General features: G+C 39.7%; 1 protein-coding gene across 3 annotated transcripts in view; it reads left to right on the top strand.

Moving 5' to 3' along the window:
* Window positions 1-474: 474 nt before the first annotated feature.
* The window catches only part of LOC110675422 (mediator of RNA polymerase II transcription subunit 13), a 102,072-nt gene continuing 76,028 nt past the window's right edge, over window positions 475-26,518 (top strand). For all 3 annotated transcript variants that reach the window (XM_021840391.1, XM_021840392.1, XM_021840393.1), the window contains exon 1: window positions 475-2,440. In XM_021840391.1, the coding sequence (XP_021696083.1) occupies window positions 2,372-2,440 (69 nt within the window). In that variant the 5' untranslated portion in view covers window positions 475-2,371. The remainder of the gene's footprint in view (window positions 2,441-26,518) is intronic.

Consider the following 26,518-nt stretch of genomic DNA (forward strand, 5'->3'; position numbering starts at 1 on the left):
TTACCCCCGCCGCTGGATGTGGATTTAAAATAAGCACCGCAATATACCGTCGCAGTGATAATAAAAATCATCAAATGTTTCAGATTTGGAAACTTTGGAACATGTGCGTCATTGCAGAACGGAACAATCGAAGCTTACTTGGAATTTGACGTTGCGTTTGAATTGCGCACATATTATCTGCGCGTTACCGACGCCGCCGCTGGATGTTGATTTAAAATAAGCGCCGCAATACAATCATTCAGACAGGGGAGTAACGCTTCCCCCTAAATACGCATCAGGTTACACCTAACCAGGTATCTCACTTGAACGAATCAGCTCGCCGTATGAATCGCCGACGCGAAGAATCGAGTACTCATTGATTCGATGGAAATACGCAAATCCAGCCGCCCTCGGTGCGAAACGAGCCGTCGCCACCGCTCACTTCTCACATACTGTTAGTCACTGAAGTGCACTCACTCCCACTAGCAGCGCTCATCGTTCCATCATTGCGCTTTCAACCGTTGTCGGAGAAGGACGTTTATCGCAATCGGTTCGTTGTGCTTTTAATAGTGATGTATCTACTCTCTTGTGTGTAGTTCAGAAGAAATATCTGTCTGCAAGCTCTTATTACGTTTTCAAAGAAGAACGTAGCTTACAAGGATCTAGTAGTACCAAGTCTTAGATCAATAGACTTTTTCCAGTGGTGGAAGATTACATTGATGGAACCAAACTCAAATCGATAAAAGTGGTGAAAGTGCGCGGGGCTTAAAAGTGACAACGTCGGCCAATCAGTGGAAGTGAAGGAAAAAAGTGCAATTTCTCTCTTGAGCTAGTGCTGCTCCCATTCGTAGCTGGGCACCCCTCCTACTCTTGTTTTCCCATTATTGAAAACGAGTGAACGGCGAAGGTGTCAGTGGCTGTATGGTGTGGATACCATGGAGATATACAGTTTTAATGACTTTGTGTGAGATACAATCGCATCATCAAAAGTAGCAGTAGCATTTCCATTGAGTCTGAGCAACCTTAAGATCTCCCCGAAATAAAATTCAGTGAGAATGGAGAGAAGTAATAAACATTGGCTGTTACGCACGCTCACACTAAAGCGAAGGTTTGTGTCAAAAAAGCAACATTACATTGTTGCCAGACTTGCTGCTGCCTAGTAATGCGAGAATAGCCGCCGTGAACAGTGTTCCCACCAATATTACCTTAGCAGCAAAACAAGACAAGATTGTGAAGCGCAGGGGTGGAATCGTGTTGGTGAATATTCAGGTTGCTCGTCATTTGCAAAAAGCTGGTGTATGTTGAACCGTCTGTGAAGAACGGAGGCAGAAAAGAGACACAGATATTGAGAGACCTTCGGCTAGAAACGAAACGAGAACCAACACTGTGACATTAGCTTCAATCGAGTGAGATCGAGATCTCAGACTTAACATACTTTCTAAATATAATTGACTCTCGACGTGGGAATCGAACGGACGGATTATTTTTGCGTTCCCGAAGTGAGTAAGAAGTGAAGTTTTTTATTCCACAATATCCCGGTGGCTGTGTAAATTAACGCCGCAGGGTTGTCCTGAAGTGAAGCCTGAGCTCTCAATGTGAAGTTACAAGTGAATCCTGTTGGATAACGGATAACGGATGTTGACCAAGTGGTGAAAGTGGATCGATTCTTCACTTTAAGAAAGTTTTTCACCGAAAAGTAGGAAAAAGGGAAAATTCTTCAATTTTTCTTACACCCCTGTGGGTGTATTAGTGAAAACGCTCGTGTGAGTGCGGAAAAATGCATAAATATAGGCGGTCAAGATCCATCTAGTGCTGCGTGGATACGAATGTATGGAGATCTTCCGCTATCATGCTCGATGTATGTGTGCGTAATTTTCGCAAATGTCAAATATGACAACAGTGTTTTAGCTTGTTTTCCATGTCCGCCATTTTCTACCGTCGCCATCGGATGGTGAAAATTTTCGTCTAGTAAACGGTGTAGCCCGCGGTGATTAGGCGGTATTGACCGCGTAATAAGTGAGCAACGAAAGTACGGTGAAGAATAGAAGGATATCGCTGTGCAGAAGTGAATAATAACCAGTCTCGCTTGGGAAGATTTTTTTTTACTGAGTTGAGAAGAAATCTCGCTCTTGCGAAGCCGAATTACAGGCGAAGAGAAGTAAAGAGAGAGAGGTGTCAGTCTCGAATATAAAAAGAAGTTGATGAATGTGCAACAGTGTTTGTGTATCCCAATATCTGCGAATCTTTGTGTTGGTGCATGAAATGAATCGAAGTAGGGAGAAGCAAAGCGCAATCTTACCCACACAGTAAATAACCGAAGTAGAGTGGCAGCAAAAAGCAGTGTAGAAATTGTTTTTACCTCTCTAGTGAAAATGTTAAGCATAACACAACCATGACGCACCAGAATCACCAAACTAACGGCGCAAGTTTGGAAGATTGCCACACCAACTTTTTCGCCCTGGTAAGTGTCGTTTTTTTTATTAATCGCTGACATTCCGGCTCTAACATTCATCGTTACACAGACAAACTTATTTTTTAATAGATTCAAGAAGAGAATAACTCTCAACATAACAGACTGGTTGTTACATTCGTTCTCATATATTTTTCAATAGTTTTTGTATGAATAAACTATTCAAAAAAATATTAAACTATTCGCTTTCACTATATGTCATTGAAAACAAAAAATAATGTTTTGTTGACATGCTGAACAATGGTCGTGTCCACATCATCATCGCTCATTGAAGAGCTGTGTGACTTACATCACAGTAGGCAACGTAAACACAAAACAACAGCAATAAAAGCGGCTGCAGAGCAGCAGTTTCAAGGCGAAAGCGCGTACACAGCCTGCTGAGTCGGTAACCGAGTGTTGAGGTCATGTCTAATTGAGCCTTATCCGGCGGCTCGTTTAGAACGGAGAGTTTCTGTATGCGTGTGGTGGGGCTTTGCGCCGTACAACTATTTTGCACTGATAACCTTCTGTCGTTACCGCTCGCTCTGGTGTCAACCCCATGCAAACCTTATCAGGCGAAAAATCCAAAAATCGCCCGTAAAATGCGTGAGAGCGATCGAAGGTATTGTGGTGGCGGCGATTTCAACCGTGTCATAAGCCCAACATATCTCTAAGCTATTTTAAAGGAACAGAGCAAATCAGCCCGGTCGCGTGTCCACATATACATATACACACATATATAACAAGCAACGCACGACTGTGACGAGCTGTGCTGGTGCTGCAAAAGAAGCTAGTTGCTCCTCGTTCCGTTCGGCCGTGAAGCGTTTGGGCCAAGGAGCCGAAAGAGAGCGACAAGGAGAAGAATTCCAAATTTGCGCACCACCAGGCAGCAGTACAGACGACCGAACCAGTCAGCCAGCCACTCAGTCAACCGACCTGGTTGAAGATCGTCCAACTAGCATCGCTGGAAAACTGGTTCGCTCGTCTCCTTCTCGTCGATGGTTGTTTTACCAGCGTTGGCGTGTGCAGTTGCGGATTTTTGTTGAAGGGGCTGTGTTCTTTATGTACGAAATTTGATTTTTATAATTCCGTACGAGTATACCCCATTTGGCATAAAGACGTTAGGCATAAGGACGTTAGGCATAAGTATGTAAGGCATAATGGACGTTAGGCAAAAAGACATTAGGCATAATGGACGTTTGTCATAAAATAATTTGCGTGTGTGTCATTCAAAACTCTTCTCATATCGAAAATTGTTCCGGTCCATTTACAAATTCCATTACGGTGATGGAGGTGGGTGGATGTCCTTAAGATGTAACAGCTCATAAAAAAATAATAGAAAGTTCATACAAAAAGCGTTACGAGGGTGTGAATTAATTGGTTGATTATTAATGACTATTTCAGGTGTTATGAAATTTGACAATGAATCCATTACCGGAAGATATGGAAGAAGATTGTTATCATGGACATTGTTATCATTCATAAGTGCAGTTCAATCCATTTTGTATGTATCCATTAATATTTACGACTAGTGATCCCGGAAAACTTCGTCTTGCCATCAAGTAGGCTGTTGTGAAACGTCATGCAATCCCCTATGGACCGATGCACGAGTTCACTATCTGACGTTTGAGCGGTGCCGTGTTATTTACGTGACCATGGCAACGAGTGAATTCGGCACCGCTCAAACGTCAAATTAGTGAACTCGTGCATTGGTCCATACAAAATGACACATAAGTTTTCTTTCGTTTTCCTTATTATTCCGGAGACTTTTCTCAACTTGTTTCTAACACGATCACGTCGCATGCCTTGTCGAGTGAAACAGTGAAAAACTTATATCAATCCGTTCATCCATTCTCAAGTTATTTCGTGACATACAAACACCACTCCATTTTTATTTATATAGATAGATGAGCAAGTGTTATTTATTTCTAGAGATGTTTAGTTTGAAGAGTATATGACATTTTTTGTATAATTTTCTTACATAATTGCGTTAATTCTAAAGAAGGCAAAGAATCCATGTAATTATTAGTACTTATAATGCAAATGATTAACTTGAAGACAACAATCTAGAGTCAAGTCAAAAATTCATGTTATGATAGGTCACATAACCTTCAACAATAAAATTCTGGTAGTGTGACACCGCTAACGCATGACGGCTCACCATAGTAGCATGTCCGAAGGAACTGGAAACTAGTGAGAACCAGAGCTACATGTCCAAAGCCCTGATAAAGGCGCAACCCTGTTTAGGTGACTTATCGAAGACTCTTCACCAACCAAGAAAGGCAAAATAGAGGTAGGTGTGACGCCAATAAAAGCGAATCTGCTCATTAATTTAATGTGATGAAAACAGTTCCTTTGCCTCTTCTGCCAACAGTTTTTGATGATTTTCAAACAATTTTGATCAGCCACATATGCCGAAAGCACCTGGAAAATATTTGAAATTCGTCGAATTTGAAAATTAAACTTTAATTTCAAAGTCAATTTTACAGTCAAGCTCAAATTTAACATAGCATAGTATTCAGCATTTAGCATAGCGTGCATTTTTTTATGGAAATATTGTTCGTTTAGTTGAGGAATAGATTATCGTGCACATCTTCAACGAGGAAAAATAAATACTCACACATCAGTTTATATGGCACTTTCATAGAAGCACGCACCTTGCATTCAAAGTACAATCCAACATAATGCGTTACATGTGCGTTACTTGTTGGTTTTGTTAGCTACGACGCCATCCAATATATGGCAAACATGGTGGGAGAATATTTTGGTGGGACAAAATTATTTAGGTGTGAGTCTATTGGAGGGCAAAATCCTCAATATTTACATCTACAATTCCAACAACTATTAGAACAGCAAGAATCCACAAAACAGCATATAATTGAAAGAAGGTCCCTTTCTTACAGTCATTAGATTAACCGTTTAAGTATGAAGAATAGCCTATGATTCAAAGAAGGGAGAATATATGATGGAAGTATTAAGAGTAGTAGTGACCTGAGAGAGACTCGCGAAGAGGAAAAATATCAACGTCATATGCAGCCCAGATTCCCCTCTCACGAAACGTCAAATGCAGCCCACCGTTTTTATGGCTGAAAAAGTGAAAAGTATTGTGTTCAAAGTAAACTGTTATTAAAAACCTCAGTCGGCGGAGCAGTTTTTTCCAAAGTTGCTGATAAATCTAAGCAGAAGATTAATTATTTCTAATGTCTTCTACGTTTGCTGGCATGAAATTTCACTCAAATGGCTATTTATGATTCGATGTGATGCAAACTTAATCATTTTTTGCTGAGAGGTTCATGTGAGGATTTGAACAGCATGCGTATAATTGGTATGCGCATGCGCATAATTGGTATGCACAAAGTGGAATAAGAAAAAAACTCAGCAATCACAGAAAAAGAAGACCGTCTTCGCGAGTCTCGTCTCAGGTAGTGACATAATATTTTGAATTAGTATGTCTCGAAAGAACACTTTAATTATAAAAAAAGATTTTTTTTCTGATTACAGTAATACCTCCATGAGTCGATGTTCCATAACTCGATATCGACTCATGGAACCATACTAGAAACGAAATTTCATGGTTACTATGATGGTCCCTAGAAACAGCTTTCCAAAGGATTACTGTTCCATGACTCGATATTTCCATGAGTCGATGGTCCCTTCAATATCGACTCATGGAGGTTTCACTGTAAAACATTAGCAGCACTAACTCCAACAGTTTTGTCGACAGTATAGCTATAAAGAACAGCCTTCAATATAAAGAAGGGATAATCTCTGAAGAAAAATTTGCCAATGTGTACAACTAAACTCAAAACATGAGCAGCAATTACAGCGTCGTTCATATTCTTGGCATTACGCCCCAACCCAAGCTCTCAGCTTAGTGTTCTAGGAGCACTTCCACCATTATTAACCAAAGTGGCCATATTGCATTCCTATTTGTGTACGATACATATGGTCAGAGAAATTACCACAAAGCTAATGAAGGTAATTTACAGCATTGTAATGCTTATCATTTAATCAAGTTTTATCCTATAAATTGACCTCAAAGGATTCACAACTATGGGACGATTGATAGGCAATCGTATTTTAAAGTACACACTTTTGATCTTTGAAGCCATCCACAATTGCCAAAAAGTCAGATCACTTTTCGCACAAACATTTTTTTTATTTTGGCAATTATGCCAATCGTCCATTATGCCTAATGTCTATTATGCCAAACATCCATTATGCCAAACGTTTATTCTGCCTATCGTATTTATGCCTATCGTACTTATGCCTATCGTATTTATGCCTAACGTCGTGCACCCATTCCGTACGACCTTGCTTTTTAAACTTGACTTGACCTTGCGTTAGCTTCTTTTCAGACAACAAATTGATAAAACTATCATCAAAACTGTTCTAAGCACTCTATTCTTTGATCATCTATAGTCCGCCTTATAAATATTGTCAGTTTGTGACAGCTGGGCCAAAACCCCAAAGCATCTGAGATTCCGAAGAGCTAATATAAATTTCTGCGGATGATTCTAAACACTTTACTGAAAGCAAAAATTCTCACGTATATAACCTGACTAAAATGCGATTAGTGGCTGTATTAATTGACGAAGGACTTCTGGAAGTGGATTATCGATATTGATCCTTGGACTTGCAAGTAGATCTGACGTTCTATGATTGCATAAATATCGTCATTCTGTGAGAGCTGCGCTAAAATCGCAAAGCATCCGAAATTCTGAAGAGTTTATGCAGATGGTTCTAAACACTTCCCTGAAAGCAAAATCATCTTACGTTCATCGCCTGGCCAAAATTAAACAGCTGAATGTATTGATTACTATAGGACTCCGACTCGTAGATCATCCAGGATTCTCTACGCTGAGGTTGAAAGTATGCTATTTAAAGAAATCTTGCTATTTTACGATTCATCAGAAAGCTATCAAATCTGGTGTGATTGCATCGGTACATCCAATAATCAGAATTGTGATAGTTAGGTAATGTTTGAACACCTCCCATTCGGATGTTTCTGGTCACGCAATTGTCTGCCATCAACACTGTCTAGTTACTAGCTAAACAACCGAGCGAATCCCACCGCTCCGTTGTATATTCATGTCGCTCATGGATCAGTATTGGTAGACAACAACCACGGATCCAACTAAAGTAGACCAACAGCAGAACAGCCAAAAGAGCGAAAAAAAACATTGAACTTCTCTGCGGTACTGCTGTCCGACGACGATGCACCAACACAATGAACCTTCCTACGATAACATCGTATACATACGCGAACAACACACTGTGTATTGGAGAAGCAAAACGAGAAGAACAGAAAAACTGCTTTTAAAAATAAATGAAAATGTTTCAATAATAAGCAACGCGCTCCCTGCGACTAATAGGATGACTACGGTACGGCAACGGCGATGACGATGTCAGTGATTGTGTAGTTGGTATCACATATGAATGTACCCGAAAGTGGAAACGACAGTACGTGAGGAAGCGGAAGGACAGAGTGTGTCGTTCGACATCATCATCGTCGTTGTCGCGGTCTTCGTTACGAAGATCTCTTGTTGTTACTTGGTACCTAAGAAAGAAAGACAATATCCAGAGCGTGTAGACGAACAACGCAAAGAAGCGTTTGTGAAATTCCTTGTCTCGATACAACGCAACATGCTCTACAGAGATTGTCCTAATCTTTTGAACATAGCAGATTTTCGCCATTTGGAAAGCGATTGAAATTTTCTGATAATCAACTGTCACACCATAAAGCATACACTGACATTGACAGTTGTCAGCCCTAAACGTAATCTACGACTTTCGTTGGAGGCATTCGCAGCATCGAGGACAGTCAAATAGACGCCTGGCGCAATACGCCGAAAGTAGTACGGCAGAAGAAAAAAAAATGCAATGTAGCTTCGCGTCGGTGCATGACACAGAGAGCTTCACCACATTGGAATAAATTTGCATTTACTAATAGGATACACCAGCCGTGCAGCCTCAATCGCCAAAGGTTGCAGCAATGTTATGGATGCAATGTAACGACACACGCTGAGAAGCAAACGAATGGAATAAAATGCAGCAGCAAAAAAGAATCGAGCGAGAGAAACAGAATACGAAGGTATAATACTAAAATAGAACCCATACAAAAAAATTGAAGAAAAAAATCCTACATCTACACGTACCACAGAAACAAAGTTCGCTTGTCGGTCGGCGCATGCAGGCAGCCCCGGTTGTCGAATGTATCGCTGCTGGTTCGCTAGCTACAACAAACAGAAACGGTTGGATGCAATCGTCGAAGTCGCCGCACGCCGCAGCTGGTGCAAGTAAGACAGCGCGTTGAACCTCCCAGACCCAGGCAGTTCGTTTGGATTCAGATCAAGAGGTAGTGGGAGGAGCGGAGGTAACAGGCATAGAGTGCTCAATGAGCCTTGGCTGTTGCCTTTATCAGCAATAATTATTTTTTCAAGTTTAAGAATATGTATGCGAATCGTTCGTGGAGCAGCGTAGCTTCATGAAGGTTTGCATGCAAAAATATACAACAACAGAATGGTGCGCGGTGCATTGGTACGACGACTACCACATGCAGCGCGAGCGGGCATCGAAGTTGTAGGGGTTGCATATTTGGGTTGTATGGGAAATTGAAACACGACCCTACACGGATTGCCTGTTGTAATGTCATTGAATCCTTTACGGCAAGGAAGCGTTTAGAATAGGATTGAGTCATAACTTCTTTCCATACTCCAGACGCTTCATCCCAGCTGCTTGATGCTCATGTTAGCTCTGTATTAGCTCTATCAAGTTATTCATATCAAGTGCTTACTGCGACAATGATTTATCTTCCATTCACTGTATTGTGAGTCAAACACAATGGTACACTATGTATATAGAAGTCGTGAACATTTTGATTCCCTAACGATCATCAACCAGTCTGGAATTTGTGCCCAGAGCTGTATGTTTACGAACTTAGTCAGGGTATGCCTCTGCAAAGCTCCGCTTCCAAAAATAATGGCATTATTCATCTTTGACAATTAAATCTTGCAAATTAAAGTAAGACTGTAAGATGCATCGAGACAGGCTTTATAATGTTCTTGCTGAGATAGTGCTCGTTGAGATGTTAGTTTTTTTTAAGACTTTATCTATAAAAAGGAGGAAAAATGTGAGAAATACGTACAATCTACGAAACTCCATAACTTACCAAACGTTTCAGCTCTTGGGGACTTCCTTAGCCGAGTGATTAGAGCCGCGGCAACAAAGCAAAGCCATGCTGAAGGTGTCTGGGTTCGATTGCCGGTTGGTCTAGGGTCTTTTCGTAATTGAAATTTCTTTGACTTCCCTGGGCATAGAGTATCATCGTACCTGTCACACGATTATACAAACGCAAAAATGACAACTTAGGCAATGAAAGCACTCAGTTGGTAAATGTGGAAGTGCTCATAACAACACTAAGCTGAGTAGCCGGCTCTGTTCCAGTGGGAACGTTAATGCCAATAAGAGGAATCTCTTGAAATTTCGGTAAATTCAACGTAATCTCCGAAACCTTGATCTCAAAGGCAAATGCAAAGAGAGACTCTATTCAACTTTTCGATAAATTTCTCCTACTTTTACTTTCAAGAGCTTATTTTGCAATATTTCTATAGTTGTGCAAACAATATCACCGAAAGTTCATTTCAATGTTTTGTTCACAACTTCTTCTTTTTTTCTGGCGTTACGTCCCCACTGGGACAGATCCTGCTTCTCAGCTTAGTGTTCTTATGAGCACTTCCACAGTTATTAACTGAGAGCTTACTATGCCAATGACCATTTTTGCATGCGTATATCGTGTGGCAGGTACGAAGATACTCTATGCCCTGGGAAGTCGAGAAAATTTCCAACCCGAAAAGATCCTCGACCGGTGGGATTTGAACCAAAAATTGGCCGAAAAATGCTACGCCATTTATGGACGCTGCCTAACCAAAACAGAGACAAGAGAGAAAGCTTCATCGCCATTTTCTGATGATTCTCTGATTTTACTGTTTGAAGCTCCTTGAGCCTAAAATATAAGTTAGTCCACGAGTTGAAGTATATAAATAACATACGTTCCGTAAAGTTCGGTAGTGCACAAAAGTCTGAAGGGCCTATTTCATAACTCGACTTAACCTTCCAGTTGTTGTTGTTGTTTGAGAGGGACTTTAACCCGAAGGTCATTCGTCCCTAACCTTCTAGTCGTCGCATGGTTTGCCACCGTCAGAATCACCACGCTGCTGTAGTGAACGAAAAGCGAGATTTTTTCAACAGTATTGTACAAAATACAACAGCGCGACGACTGAAGTGTTAACTCACTGTCGACTAAGAAATCACTCGACACGACTATGTCACATGAATTTTTCGACAGATGTTACTTTGTGTGACTGCATTACTATGCTAGTCGATAGGTGACTTTTGAAATATGAATGCGTATTTTGATCGTCTGCAGACTAGTCACATGCACATGATCCATAAAATTATCCCCTAACACATTTAAAGCGTAATAAAATTACCTAACACCTGAGCTAATGCTACAATGCTACATAGAAGATACTTTTTCTTCATTAAACTACCAAATGTAAGTAGCGTTACGGCACCCTTTTTGATTTTGGATGTTTAGAAAGCTCACATTGAAATTAAAATAAAGGGATTGAAGTTGAACTAAATTATCGCCAAACTGTTCAGTTGATCAATAATTTAAGGTGACACGTTTTGGAATCAACTTCTAAGATTGCATTGAAACTTCAAAGGCACAAATCTCGCGAAGAAAGCATGCAGCAACAGTGAACTTTTTATTTTAGCTTTGTGCACTATCAGAAAGCTTAAAATAAGAATATCAAAAACGTTTGCAAACTATTTATCCAGTTTAGTGCCTGTCAAAACGTGAGTAGGGGCACAAGTCGGCCATCCATAACTCAATACAGAAGGGACCATCGACAAGAACTCAAACCTAAAAAATGGTTTCAGCTCAGGTGGTTTGAGCCTTGCTCAAGTCTAGAGTATATTCCAAACTCAAAACAAACAAAAATAACCTTCGCTGATGAACGCACCTGAAACAGTGCACCTTGGGGTGTGAACACCATAACGATGGAATTCGTTGAACTTTGGTGTGCATTGCAGCGCAGGCAGAGAGTCTCTTCATTGTGGTTTCAATATCGTTGTCGTGGTCATAGCGAAAGGAAATCTCAACATCTGCGTGTTTACGTTTTTATTTTCGCTTTTTCCACTCGAGCCGCGAGCCTCCCTGGCAAACGAAACGATGCCCAATGCGCTAGCTCATAGAGCCAGTGCAAATGAATGTAGTCGGTTTGACTCATCGTATTGTACATGTAATCAGCACCGCGGCGCCCACCTACCCTGGCCCCATTCACAAACGCCTTCGATTCACATTCGTCTAATTACCCAGCAGCTAGAGTAGTGCGGAGAAGCTACATCGTCGTGTAATATTTACGGTTTTTTTTCGGTTCATTCCTCCACATTTTTTTTCTGGGGTTTCGTTTGCTTTCTCATCGACATATACAGTGACTCAATTTCATATTCTAACAGGGCTGCTTTTCACAACGAGTAGGTAGAATACTATTATTCGACAATTAGCAACATTTACTTTTATTTTTGGCATAATGAAATAGTTATGAATTTGTATCTCAAACTGACCAGATTCCATTCTCGTATATGACTGTTCAAGGCCTTCATAAGGTCATTCAGATGTATTAGAGTAGGTACATTTGAACGATTGCTAAGCAGAGATATTTGATACTTAGGGTAAATTTCAAACACCAAATACACAGTATTTTCCTATCAAAACACACCAATGAAAACATTTTCAAAACATCAAAAATTAAAAAGAACATCAAATCACACCAATCAAAACAATTTCACATGAGATGTCATTAACTCAAAAGAATCACGTCTCAAAATGCGATCGATTTGGAGCTACCGAAGAGATTTGCCTGCAGTTCTGATGGGAAAGCTGCCGAAGAGAATGAGGCTGCCGACAATAGCTTTTATTAGGACTGTCGGTGTTAATCGGTAGAGGGTTGGGAAGCGCATAAATGTAAACAGACAAACACGTAATTTGTCTGCCGATTTCAGAGAAAATTACAAAAGAAGCGCGGCATCTGCTTAGACTGCCGAGAATACGTAAATTCCCCTATATCAATTTCTGAAAAAAAAAACTTTGCTTCTATTTTTTTCCATTGGATTGTCCAACAGTAATTTGTATTTTGGACCCCCTAAGAAGTTGAATTGGACACCCCAATACATTTTGGACTCTCAAAGTATATGTTTTGGTCCCCGCACAGTATTATCAATCATTCGAATAACAATGAAAAATGAAAAGAATTTTCGCCTTTTGGGCCAGATATATGAAAAAATAGTTTTTGTTTACGTTTACAAAATTGCTGACGGCTGCAATTTCTGTGTTAAACGTATTGTAATGGTTGTATTGATGAACCGATTAAATTTAATAAATTTAAGTCAAAATAAAAACATTTTTTCATGTACAATCTATTGATGAAAGTGTGAAACAATCCTATCTTTTCAAATGACTTGCGCATTGAGTGGATTTTTATTATTTAATCGTGGAAATTAAAGTAGATGAAAAATCCGAATTTAGTAATATACCATTTAATTCCACTATATGTAGTTTGTATCTTTTGACAGATACGCGTATTTCGATCTCAATTGTAAGGCCGTCTTCAGTGTCGTGTACTAGACACGACTGGGAAATTTGTTGGAAAAAGGCCCAGTGGGTCCAAAATATATAGAGGTCCGAAATGTGTTCAATCTACAGACATCTCAAACAGCTCTTGTCATCTGGAGGCTCAGAAAATTGTTTTGGTGTAACTTCAAAACTTTTCTCAAATGTACTGTTTAACCAAAGCAAACCATTTTTTTTTGTTCTAAACAATAGGAAAAGGTTATTTCCTGCAAAAAGAATCTAAATTACTAATTTCGTTATACAACAAACTACTCTAAACCATGCTCTCCATATTTCCAAATATTCGATGTCATCTTAATATTTAGGTTCATATTCAAATTATATATAAAGCTAGCTGCCACCCGTAATGCCTAAAGTAATGTTTTCTTTTTTATATGTAAAAATGGAATGTATGCAGCACAATTCCCATGTTTTTTACCTCATAAATCATTCTTGCGTTATTTACAACCATGCAAAACAGACCCGGTACCAATCAGGCTATTCGTGCTAAAGCTATATGCGCATTTTGTATGAAAGCATAGATTTCATGTTGTTTTTGAACAATCTACTTGAGGCCAACAAGAAGTTTGTCAGGACCTCTAGTATATCTTCCATCTTCTATATAAATAAAAATAGAATGGTGTTTGTATGGCACGAATTGGCTTGGGAAAGGCTACGTCGATTTAAATAATTCTTTCACGGTTGCGTTCATCCAGAACTCCGACGTATTCGTGTGACGAAAAAGTTGAAAAAAAGTCTGCGGAATAGTCAGAGAAAACAGGAGACAACTGATCTGTCATTTTGTAGGGGATTTTATGGCATTTTTCACCAACCTACTTGACGGCAAGACGAAGTTTGCCGGTACCACTAGTTTATAACAAGAAAAACCTACCACTAAAATACTTTGCAAACATTGTCAACATAATCATAAAACTTATCGTTATGAACTCGATTTTCAAAACGGCCAATAATCGCTTTTTTTTCCAAATCATTCATTGGCCCCCGCTCGAAAAGGCCAATGATCGGTTCTCGCTCCATCAAGGCCAATGACTCTCTCTTGCTCATTCATTGAAAAAGGCCTAGCCTTGGGCCAAGCAACAATCTGAGGTTTGGCCCTTTTGAAATGTTACGCGAGCTGTTATGAATTTATGTAAATTTTTTGGTAAGCTTCAAAGAGAAAAAAAGTGTCGACTTACTGTTCCTTCTTAAGGGCTCTCGTCATCGATCCTCTCTTTCACTGATAACTTCGCCAAATTAAATGATTCTGTAATACTTTTTGGCATCCGGTAAAAATCCGGGAATTGGAAAACAGATTTTGAATGCACACCCTGATATTAGGGAAAGTGTACCAGTTATGGCCATAGTGGTGCCCTATTTGGCCATATGCAAAATGTGGATAACTTTTACATTTTTAATATTTTTGAATGTTTCAACATTAAGATTTATCCTTTATTTTACTGCTAAATCATAAAAGATGTTTCAAAATGTGAAGGCATTCAAGATATCACGTCTGGTGAAATAGGGAACCACTATGGCCATAACTGGTACACCTACCCTATATGAATTAGCAGCAATCAACAAGAACGCGCATACATTTAATTTCAATGACGGCCTACTCCGCCTTAAGAGCCAGCCGAGTAACTTTATGCGAACTGATTATATGTTTTTTTTTTTTGCAATTTCTCATCGTAATATGCTGTTTTTCATCGAGCCAACCTAGCATGCAACGGCCTACTTTTCTGCACTGAATTATGCAGTGTCGTAATAGTCATTATGCAGTGACATAATGACTATTACGATATACTTTTTTCATTACGCAACTGTTTAGAGTTTCGTGTTATATCCTCACACAACAATTTTAAGAAATTGCAGAATAATGGTGAATGCAAACCGATATGATTTCTGATAACTTCAAGTGGAACGAAATTACGAAATTGCAAAAAATGTTGTACCCAACTTTGCACAATTTTAGACACAAATTCATTATTTTTATATTATTCCCAAGATTAAAATAGGTAAATGAAAATTGTTTATTGTCGAATAATGACATCTATGAGCTTTATTATTGATAAAGAACTCCAATTTGTCATTTGACAGCTTTTTAAAATTTTAACGTGAAATCAGTACGGTTATGAACTTGAGTCACTGTTCAATGGTCGTTTCGTTTGCTGAGTTCGTTGGAATGTTCGCCGCGCCTCGCACGCTCTAGCTCTAGCTCAGCTTACAATTGCCAACCGCTCACTCTCTATCCGGATTGCGTTGCGTTGATTTGGTGTGCTCGACTTTGCGCCTGGCAGCGGTTCGGTAAGGCGTAGAAGAGCGACGCGGAAAGTTTGATGAACTCTCAACACTACACAATAGTGAATAGTAGTGCCGCTGGAGTAGTGCGATCCGTTCAAGTTGTCTTATTCCGCTCACTGCACGGTATTCGGGCACCGAAAGCGATGACGAAAGAAATGCATAATGAAGCTATATATTTTGGGGCGGATGATAGGCAAAACGCCAGATGATGGAGATACAGAGAGTGAATAAACGTTGCAAGATTTCAGGATGAAAATTTCATAACACCAATTGCAAGTCGGTTGTTTGACATAATGATATTGTTAGTGATTTGGAAAGCTTTATGTTCTGTACTGCCCATAACTGCATATTAGTCACATTAGACATTTTTGACAATATCGCATTAATATCGGGGAGAGTCATCAAATGATAAATACTTTTGATGAACTGAGATCGGTGGGATTGTTCTAGAAAATTTGAAAAAAATACTTAGTTCTTTTGTCACATTGGTAATTGTAACCGCATAACAGTCATGAGCCTTGAAATGTAGTAGCACTGAAATTTCTATCAGAATTATTTTCTGACTCTTCACCCCGTATGCGATATGAGTTGTACAAAATTTCAGCCTCAAATAAACACTTTTGAGTTCTTACTAATTTTCCAAAAATTTTAGTTGCCTCCCATACTGCCGTAAAAAGCACACCTTGTATTCCATTTGCTCAGTGCTTACTTTTGTCGAATGTTATAAATATGCAGTTATGGGCAGTGAAGTTGCCATGGTAGTTTAATATTTTTCCATGGAAAAATTTATAACATTATTAGTCAACTATTTGAAATAACTATTTGACTACCCAGACCTAGACAAAATTAAAACCATATATTGACTGTAATTTTATCAAATTCCAATGAATTTGCATGGATTAACAGCTCTCTACTCAGTGGAATACGTTGCCAAGAATCATTGAAGGAGTAAGGGCTACATCAGCTGTTGATATCTTTGAGGTAATCCACCAAAGCATTGGCATTGGAATAGTTTTCACATAGTCTGTGAAATATCTTACAAAATTACAAACCAGCCTGGATAACTTTCAAGTCGAGTAGGATCTTCTTTGAGATTGATTTCAGATGCATCTAACAAATCATAGATCATTACAGTTGGATCGCAAACAAGCCGAGCTCTGTTCCTGAACAGTTCATGAATTGCGATAATAATAATTGAGATCGTGTAAGTTTCCATTTTCGGATAGTTTGATATTCAAAATATGACACTGGAGTTAACGTCCACAAGATTTTTTGAGATGTTTGAAGCTACATTCCAAACAGTGAGTGTTGAAGAAGGTTCGCACTATTGTCAAAGTATCGAAATAGATACTTAAATACCAAGACTGTTTAGCTGCGAGTTTGGCACGGTCAGAATCAGTATCTGCGCTCCCGAGACTTCCTAATGAATTAAGTACTTCCGAGTTATTTTCATACGAGTAAGGCATCTCTGAGTTCACGAAGAGATTATTATTATCATTAAAATCAGCACTATTGTATCTATTGTTCGTTTTGTTCATTATTTGATTAGTCATTGTTCGGAACTGTGGAATACAATAGCCTTCTTCTATATATTGCTATTGTTCGTCACTTTAGCCGGGATGACTCAGACCGCTATTCGTGCAACTGCCTTTGAGTGGAATAATGGTACAAACATCGAAAAATGCTGTCAGCAATTTGAAAGTATCCATAAAACTCTTCAACAAGCTCTATCAAAGTTGTGATGTAATGCCACAAAGAAGAACAAGTACTGCTCCCGAAATATGTGGCCTAGATTTCCACTCCAGCTAGACGGCTTCTCGCGCTTTGCATACACGCTTAATGCGTCTAAACAGGTCGTCGTACTTTCTGGCCATTACGCGGGCTCCTCTCTCAACAGCACCGAGTTTCGCTTGCCCGCGCTCAACCTCCAAAGGCTGTCGGGACGGGCTGCTGCACATACCTTCTTGGTATGTAGCTATAGTTGGATAATCAGTTTTCGCTTCTTCCATTCCATTCACCTTTCATCTCGGGTACTCGTTCGCATGTTTCTGTTCGCTTGTGTTGTGCTGTTGTTGCCTTCTTATGTAGGCAGCAGCTTTCTTGTGAATGGCTGGCCACAACAACAACAGGCAACGGGCCTCCAAACGTTCGGTGGGTAGCGAGGCCAAGGATTTCCTTCTTCCATGCGCCAAACGCCCGCCGAAGCAAACACGAAAAATCGGCTGCTCTATGAATGGTCTCCGAGGCGGACCGGAGCATCGCTGGGTATGTGCAAAGTTGTTGTAGGGGAGAGAGGTCTGAAATGTACGGATGGATGGATAATGTTTAAAACATTCAGAAGTTTTCAAGTTATATCTGTGCATGGGTAATTGTGTGGCAAACCCAATGATACAATATGCTCGCTCAAGCATTAAATATTTTTTTTTTTCAGAACTTAGGATCTGATTGAGAATTTGAGAATCGAACCCATTATCTGCGGATTGACAATATAGATCCTGAGCTAGGTTCAAAGAAAACTCTGAAGTACGGAGTTCTATAATTCAGCGAACTAATAATTTATTATCCACCTGTAACGCGTGGAGATACCCTTTTCGTGTGATGCGTTACGGAGTAAGATCTACTAATCTGAACCCAAGTTTCATCATGTTTGTCGGGCTAGAGTAATTATGTTATGTTCTGGCAATTCAAGGATTCATGATTAGTAGTACTAAGCCCCTTTCTTTAGTTTTCGGAGACTAACCCAAAAGCGAAACAAGGATGAGACTAGAGTTCCGATGAATGGTCACCGATTTGACTTCTCAGAAATCAAATCGATTTCGTTTGAAAAGGGGTGTGCCTTCAGTGATATCTAAGTCTCTGTAAAGGGTGTAAAGCGGAATCTTTTCATCACATTCGTTTTTTCCATCAATCTCTGAGGAAATAAAACAAGAACTGTACGGAAATCGATACTTCATTACCTACCAATGGAAATGAGGTAATGCGGCCTACTTTCCTGCACTGAAGTATGCAGTGCGGGAATAGTCATTACGCAACTGAAACCAGTGCTGTAATGATTCATTATGCAACGCTTTCTCATTACGCAACTGTTTTGAGTTGCGTAATGAATCATTACACAACAGTTTTTCAGAAATTGTAAAATAAAGGTGAATGCATTCCGATATCATTTCTGATACCCTCAACCCCTCTGATACCTTCTACGAAATTGCAAAAAATGTTGTACGTCATAATTATCCTAAATTTACGACTCGTGCTGTAAAAATCTTCATTCTGCAACTTGTTCCGTAAACTACTAGTGTGTAACTCTTAAGAGTTGCATAATGGAACATCACGCAACTAAAATCAGTTGCGTAATGAGGTTTACTACGTTGCATTATTCAATGCAAAAATGCTGGCCGTTTCATAACAGATTGGCGTGATGAGAAACAGTTTATTACGATGAGCCATTGCAAAAAAAAAGCATTTTACGCTACCTTCCTCTACATAGTGACCCGTTCGCCACAACAACACACATTCTCTAACAAAATGTTCGTACCCCCGTAAGCCCTTCTCCTGGTAAAATGCGGTGAGAAGCATCGTCAAAGCTAACTGTTTTCTTTGACAGCGCCTACATACTGGGTGCAATTTATGTCAATGTCAACCTCTTTACTAAAATTTGCGCAATGCGTATTTGTATGCGCTTGCGAATGCGATCGAGTTTACATGATCGGTCGCGTACTCCAATCTGTTTCGGCCATGTGCGGGGCATTTTCAGTCACATATTTGGTCTAATAGACGTATGAATTTGGACTTGGATCAAGTACCGGTTTGGCTCGCTAGGAATTACAAACTACCGTGCCGACGACACGTAGAGAAACTTCTCATAATGATGAACTATTGTCTGCCGGAAGGTTGCGGCTAGTAGTGTGGGTAAATACACACCATCAACGTCCAACCGTGTTGTAAAGCAACCCCTCGACCAAATGCGATCGGCGCGGAGCTGTGCGATGTGGGAATAATGATACTATGACAACACGGCATTTATCATCATTTTCTCGGTTGCTTGGTTTGCTCTTTCATTATTCGTTATATTTTCTTTAGTCCGATACAATCTCCTGCTTGCGTTCGAGAGGCGAGTATGATTTTTTCTCCCATTTGAAAACAAACGCTCTAAGACGCAGATAGTTACTTCTAGCAACAGTGTTTATAGCACTGTATGTACATACCAAATTGATTTGTTTACGATTTTCATGTTGAGCTTATGTCGTTTATGATACTTTAACACGGAAGAAATCATGTTTTAAAATTTTCTTATTTCTATGGTTTCAGGTGTCAAACCTTATTATTATTAGTTTTCCCTTAGATTAGAACGGCTCACTTGATTTTTCAGAGCAGTGTGCTAAATGATTCAGCAAATTCTCCTAATCATCTGCAATGTTTTACTGAAATTCAACAAATTGTACTGAAATTTCAGCCATATGCTTTGCTGATGACCAGTGCCGTAGCTTACGGTTGGCCAGATTGGCGACCGCCAAGGGCGCAAGCCTTCAGGGGGCACCAAAATGCGTTACGCATTTGGTAAAATTTACAGAGATGCATATTTAGTAAGGGGGTGCAGGTCGTTAGGCCGAATGCCGTTAGGCCGAAAGGGCCGTTCGGCCGACAGGGCCGTTAGGCCGAAATAACATTTGATCATTTACTACTTTTTCAAATGGCTAACACATTCATCAGTGTTTTTTCCTTCTTTTAATCGGAGGCTGTTCTTTCTAGTTGTATTTCGCAGCGGTTATTGTGGGCTTCCAGGTTCATTAGAACTATCCGCCATTTTCGGCCTGATGACCCTTTCGGCCTAACGACATTCGGTCTAACGGGATAGAACCTTAGTAAGGGTATCTCTTAAGTCAATATCCCGAGAAAACAATCTTTGACAAAACATGAAGAGTTGAAACAGTTCCTGAATCGATTCAAACAAAATATTTTGGAAGCATTCCACAAGATGTTGAATTCATTAAAGACTAGTTGAGCCTTCCTTAGCCGAGTGGATAGAGTCCGCGGCTACAAAGCAAAGCCATGCTGAAGGTGTCTGGGTTCGATTCCCGGTCGGTCCAGGATCTTTTCGTAATGGAAATTTCCTGGATTTCCCTGTGCATAGAGAGTATCATCGTACCTGCCACACGATATACGAATGCGAGATCGAAAAATTTGGCAAAGAAAGCTCTCAGTAAATAACTGTGGAGCTGAGAAGCAGGCTCTGTCCCAGTGAGGACGTAATACCAATAAGAAGAAGAAGTAGAAGAAGAAAGACCAGTTGTCCCGACAAACGTATTGCCAAGTAGTAGGCTGTGAAGTAATTGAGATAAGTCACAAACACGTCGCATCCCTTGTCGTGTTTTTAAACTATTTCGTGACATACAAACGCCATTCTATTTTTATTTATATATAGAAAATAATATTTCTTTAAATGAACTATCTGAAAATAATTTCTAATTCCGCTGTGACAGAAAATATTTTAGAAACTCATACAAATCTTAAAAAAGCCACCAAACGAATGATAATAAGGGGCCTATTTTGTAAATCGAGCAGATTCATGTGACTCGTCTGTTTTCATTGTCGATCAAAGCAAGCATGCATATTTCAGATGTCACCCGTCGACCCTCATAGTAATCCAGTCACATAGAGTGACAACTGTCGAAAAACTCAAGTGACAGAGCTGAGTCGAGCAAATTTTTCGGTCGACAGTGACTCCGGTCGAGTCATTTTGATCGACTCGACTTATAAAATAAGCCCCTAAATCTTCGAGCTGTTTAGTAGAATACCTATAAGTAGATGAAAAAAAAAAACGAATTTAGTACCACAGACAAACAGACGTCACACTCTCATCATTGTCCATCGACCACCTTTTTAACGGTCAATTCAAAAATATGGTAGGTGGCCAATCCACCACCCGCAGCGCTCGCATCGTTTTTGTTCGCGTTTGACGTTTACACATTATCGCCATCTGTTGGCCCGTCGGCCAAACACACTAATTTTAGCATTGGGCGTACATGTCCTCGAGACTATGACTTTGATCGAGATTTGTTCTAAGTGTTACGTCTGTTTGTCTGTGTTAGTACTATACCATTTACACACTTAATCGTAGAATTTCATCTCGGTAAACTTAAATGACGAATTCAGCCGGTAAAACATATTTTTACCGAAATCTCGTTCAATTTTGACAGATGAGCGATATTGACAGATGTAAATTGACGAAAATCGGTAGTTTGCATAAATAACTGAGACTCGGTAATCTATTTTACCAAAACAATCAGCAAACAAATACTTTTACTGAATTTCGGCAAAGTGCACCTGTCAACGCCGAAAAATCAGAGCTGTAGAAACCAACATGAGCTCGAAATGTTTTAAAACGTTCGTGGAAAGTATTCACATGCCTACATGTAAGTATTCACATAACTTATTGTATCATGGCGTACACTTGTGCCCATAAATGATTCATTCAGACGAGTCAGCTCAGTTAATGCTATTTTTATTACACTTTTAGGAATATTCCCCGGGAAGTGCTTGAAACAATCGAAGTGCAGTGAAAGTGGTTGTGATGCTATCATTTGTTCCAAAAAGAAAAGCACGAAATTTCACCAATTTTGTGAAAGTTTAGATGTTTTCTGTGATGGTATTTTGTAACACAATTATATATGTAATTTTAATAAATTTGTTTCGATCATTGAAATTTATGTGGGTTTGTTTCTTCTTATTCTTCTTGCAATAGAAAAAAAAAAAACATTTACCGAATCTCGGTAGTGGTGTGCCGAGATTTTCAGCAAATGATTGCCGATATTTTCGTCAAATTTTGACAGCTGGGTTGATTTAACATTTTGCAGTTCAATCGGCACTTTGAACTTTTACCGAGATTTTAGCCGAAATCTCAGCTGTTTCCCCGTTATCATAAAGGTGAGGATACAATGTTCTAGAGAATATTTTGGGCAAAATTTCTTCAGGCCAGAATCGTCTTTGAGTACTTCCTCATGTATAAAATTTCTTCTATTTTCTTACACAAATTTCCTTGAGCTTTTTTTACGAAAATTCTTAAGAAAAATGTTCGATTCAGGACAAAAATATTCATTATTTTTTATTTATTGAAAGAGTTGCTTAAGAAATCAATTGAGAAACTCCTGCGAGGTCGACTATGTAAGTTGATAAACTATTTGTTTAAGGAACGATATTTCGAAGCCATACCTTTAAATTTATAAAGAACAAATCTAGAGAACCAGCCAGGTTTTCGAGCTGAAAACTCAATTCAACGATTGATCATTCGATCAAGTTTTCAGTCCGTACAATGGTCTGCTTCTGTAGATTTGTGCTCTCGAAGATATGTGGCTTCGATTCATCTTTATCTTACGAAATCTTGTAGATAACTTCAGAGCTATCAAACAGTGCAGATAAATCGATGACACACCTCAGATCTAAATGAGCACAAATCAACAAAATCAGACAGACATTCAAGCTCGAAACTTGATCGATCAGTTACTCGTTAGTGGAGACCGATCGATTACGTTTTCAGCTTGAGCCACTATTTGTTTGTTTACAGTTGTGTTTTTTATTTAGGCAATAGTTTCGATTTATTTCCACTCTAAATAAGTTTTTAAATATTTAATATTCTTTTTTGCAAAGTCACAAATTATTCAATGGATTTGTTTTGTAGTTCATATGCTTTATCATGAATTTACAATAGAATTTTAGAAATTAGCGCCGATGTTTTTCTGCAATATTTCATGTAAACTTGTACAATGTATAAAAAACAGCTGAGCTTTGACTTAGGGGCGCTCAAATATCAGTTCGCCGAGGGTATCATGACCCCACGCTATGGCTCTACTGATGACTTCAGTTTAGCGTAAATTACGACAAATTACTGGTTGAAGTTTTTGAAAAAGTCCTGAGCAAAAATGTTGAATTTCTGAGGAAGGTTTGAACGAAAATGTTGGAGATTTTCTTAAGAAAATCCATTGAAGAATCTCTGGATGAAATCTTTGAAGAAGGAGGATTTCTTTAAGAAAACAATTAGGTTGAATATCCAAAGTAAACAGATATTATTAGAATTCCTAGATGCATTCTTGAAATAAAATCATGCAAAAATTTGAAGGATTATCCCATAAAAGAATCGCTTGAAGAATTCCTGAAAAAATCTGGATTTCAGCCTTAACCAAACTTTGGACAAATATCTGAATAGTTGTTAATGAAATACAATCTGAAGTAACGAATATTCAGAATAATTTTAATTAAAGAATTGTTAGTATTTCATAATTCCTACTTGGTCGCTGATCAAAATTTATTTGAGAGATAATGCTTAGGCTTCTATGTATTTACTGAACAATCCCCACGGGTGTCGAAATCGTCAACCAAACATGTATGGACACAAATTGATTAATCCGATAAAAGTAATGCAAATATTTAGGTTCCAGCGTTTCATGTGAGATTGCTCGGCAAAAAAAGTTGCTCACCGTCCTGTGCATGGAGAGCAGATAACTTTCTCGCTATAAAGCCTATAAATCACACCCACACTTACCACTACCCTCAGCAGCTCACGTACTGGCAACGACACGTGCACCGCTAGCTGCGGGAAACGTGAGCCTAATATGAGGTACTCTTCCCTTCTTTGGCGATGCTTCGTCCACCATGGTTATGTTTCTGTACATAGTCGTTTCATACCCCTCTCATCGCATCTAGGGGGGCAACTGGGACAACGAAACGACATAAACCGCCGGTGCTGAAAACGGCGAAGTTTCCCAAAGATACGCCAACTCGCCACACACCCCCCCTCCTATGACGAAGTCCGGTTTGGTTAGTCTCCTCCATCGGCATAGGATCCCACATATACTCGTTCGTCTTCGTTGTTTTCAGATGGGTTTCACGATTCTCTTTTATTATTTGCAAATTTCTTTATTATAGTTGTTTTCATCGTTTTTATCTATACCCTGTGCCTGCCTCACTGTGCTGCGTTTGAACGTGTTCATGGTTGAACGCGTGACCACTAGGGAGAGCGACGATCTTAGTTCGCCGTCGCTAAGGCACCGATGCTTGTTCCCGACCACGATCAAAGCAGGCGACATCGGTTCGATAAAAAAACCCCCCACAACAATCCCCAACGCAACGTAGTCGGGTATTTGCTCTGCCCGTAGCCCCATAGAGGGGGTTGAATCGGCAATGGTTAATCAAATCAACTAACACCATCTCACTACTGTGAGTATCGTCATCATCTCCTGAGTATACGTACCCAGCATGATAGGAAGAGGAGTGTGATACCAATACAACTGGCAACTCTTGACAGTGATGCGGTTTGTAATAGAATAATAAAAACAGGCCGCTTTGGCGACGGCGAGTGTGTAGTGGCGAAGAGCGAATAAAATTCAATGTAGTTATTTTTATTTATAATACCGAAAATGCCGATCGCTCACTCTCTTCTGCTTCCTGAGCAGAAAAGTGACATTTCAACAAGAATGTATTGGTAGATTGTGAACGTCCTTAACTGCACACGCAATGGTATGTATGTATGCCTAGCTAGCAGAAAACATTCAATACAGATGTTCTTCCGATGATTCCTTCCAGGAATCGTGTGGGTTCCCACACACGAGTGAGACCGTTTCAATTATAAATACTCACTAAAAATATAGGGTGTATCAGGGAGAAACGTTTCACTTCTATCAAGAAAACCAGTTCACCTCAAATGCTCGTAGTATCTTCACTTGTCATACATATTAACGATTATCAACAAACCTGGGTGAACTATATTGCTGCCCACAACAATGTTGTCGCCATTCTCTTATCAGTACAACATTTTTCCACTCTTCAGTGCTCTGGGCTGATATCGCGGTGACTATACGGCGACGACGCCACACGGAGCAGTTCGTCTTAATTGAAAGACACACATAGGCCGCATCCCTTCCGATGATAAGGAAACCTGTTTTCGTTTCATGTGCGGCTTGCTCGAATTGGTTGTTCTTGAAGGTGACGGCGCTGACATCGACCCCCTATCGACGACGCAAAGAACCTACGTTCTCATTGCTCACCGTTCGGCGTTGTAAGGGCAAATCATTGCCACCGCCGTCCAGCACACATTCGACATTCCTGCACATGCGCGTGCACTGCACACGGTATTCGTCCAACAGGATGACCTCCTTCTTGTGCTTTCCGGTTGGGGTGCTATGCGATGTTTTTCGAATAGACAATCTCTGTCTGTTTCGTACATAACTACTTCGGTGATGGTACTTGCTAATGATAGCATTCAATTTTCTCATTTAATGAAGTCTAAATAAACGAGATAATTGAATGGCAACTAAGTAAGTGCTATAAGTGGCTTTCTATTGTATTCGATTTGAAGAGATTTATCATAAGCATTCAAACGGATGTGGCATTTCTAAAGAAGAACTTTAAAGAAATGCAAAAATACGTTAGACGTAGAACTAAGATGGGCCCAACATTCCACCACGAGTTACGCGGGAACCAAAAGAAGAGTACATCACGGGCACTTCTCGGAAACATCCGGAAGGGTTTCTATTGTTCTTGACCAAGGTTAAGTGAGCGGAAGAGTGCGAAACAGACAGGAAAACCAAAAAAACAGATTACACAGGAAGAAGCTGACCAATTTACGATCCAGGACAACGGACTACGGCTCCTGTGGTAAAATCCATTCAAGATTTCGTAGTAAACTAATCAATATTGCAAGTTCACAGTGGAACAATTGACACACCTCAACGAACGGCTAGAATATTCGATGACTCCAGACGTGAAGAAAATCATCATAGACGCATGGAAACAGCGATTACCCAAACCGTATCTGTGAAGGACAAGAATATAGCGAAAAATATGGAAGCAAAGGCCATTAAGACAGGAAACGCAACAAGGCAGACCAGAGCAGGACGAGGAATCTGAAAGAACTGAAATAAACTGGCACGTTTATCAAAGTGAACATAGGCATTGTCATCTTTATCACAGATTAGCCGGAACTATGACGAACAGATGGAGAAAAAGATGAACGGAGACCCTTACCGACATTTGAGAGTAAGATTCAATACCCGGACTTTCGGAAAAAAACGGAAGGGCTGCAAGACGATCACTGGCGAGGCTAGTTTGAAAGAGGCAACATC

This window comes from Aedes aegypti, chromosome 2 (genome assembly GCF_002204515.2).
Source record: "Aedes aegypti strain LVP_AGWG chromosome 2, AaegL5.0 Primary Assembly, whole genome shotgun sequence".
Lineage (NCBI taxonomy): Eukaryota > Metazoa > Arthropoda > Insecta > Diptera > Culicidae > Aedes > Aedes aegypti.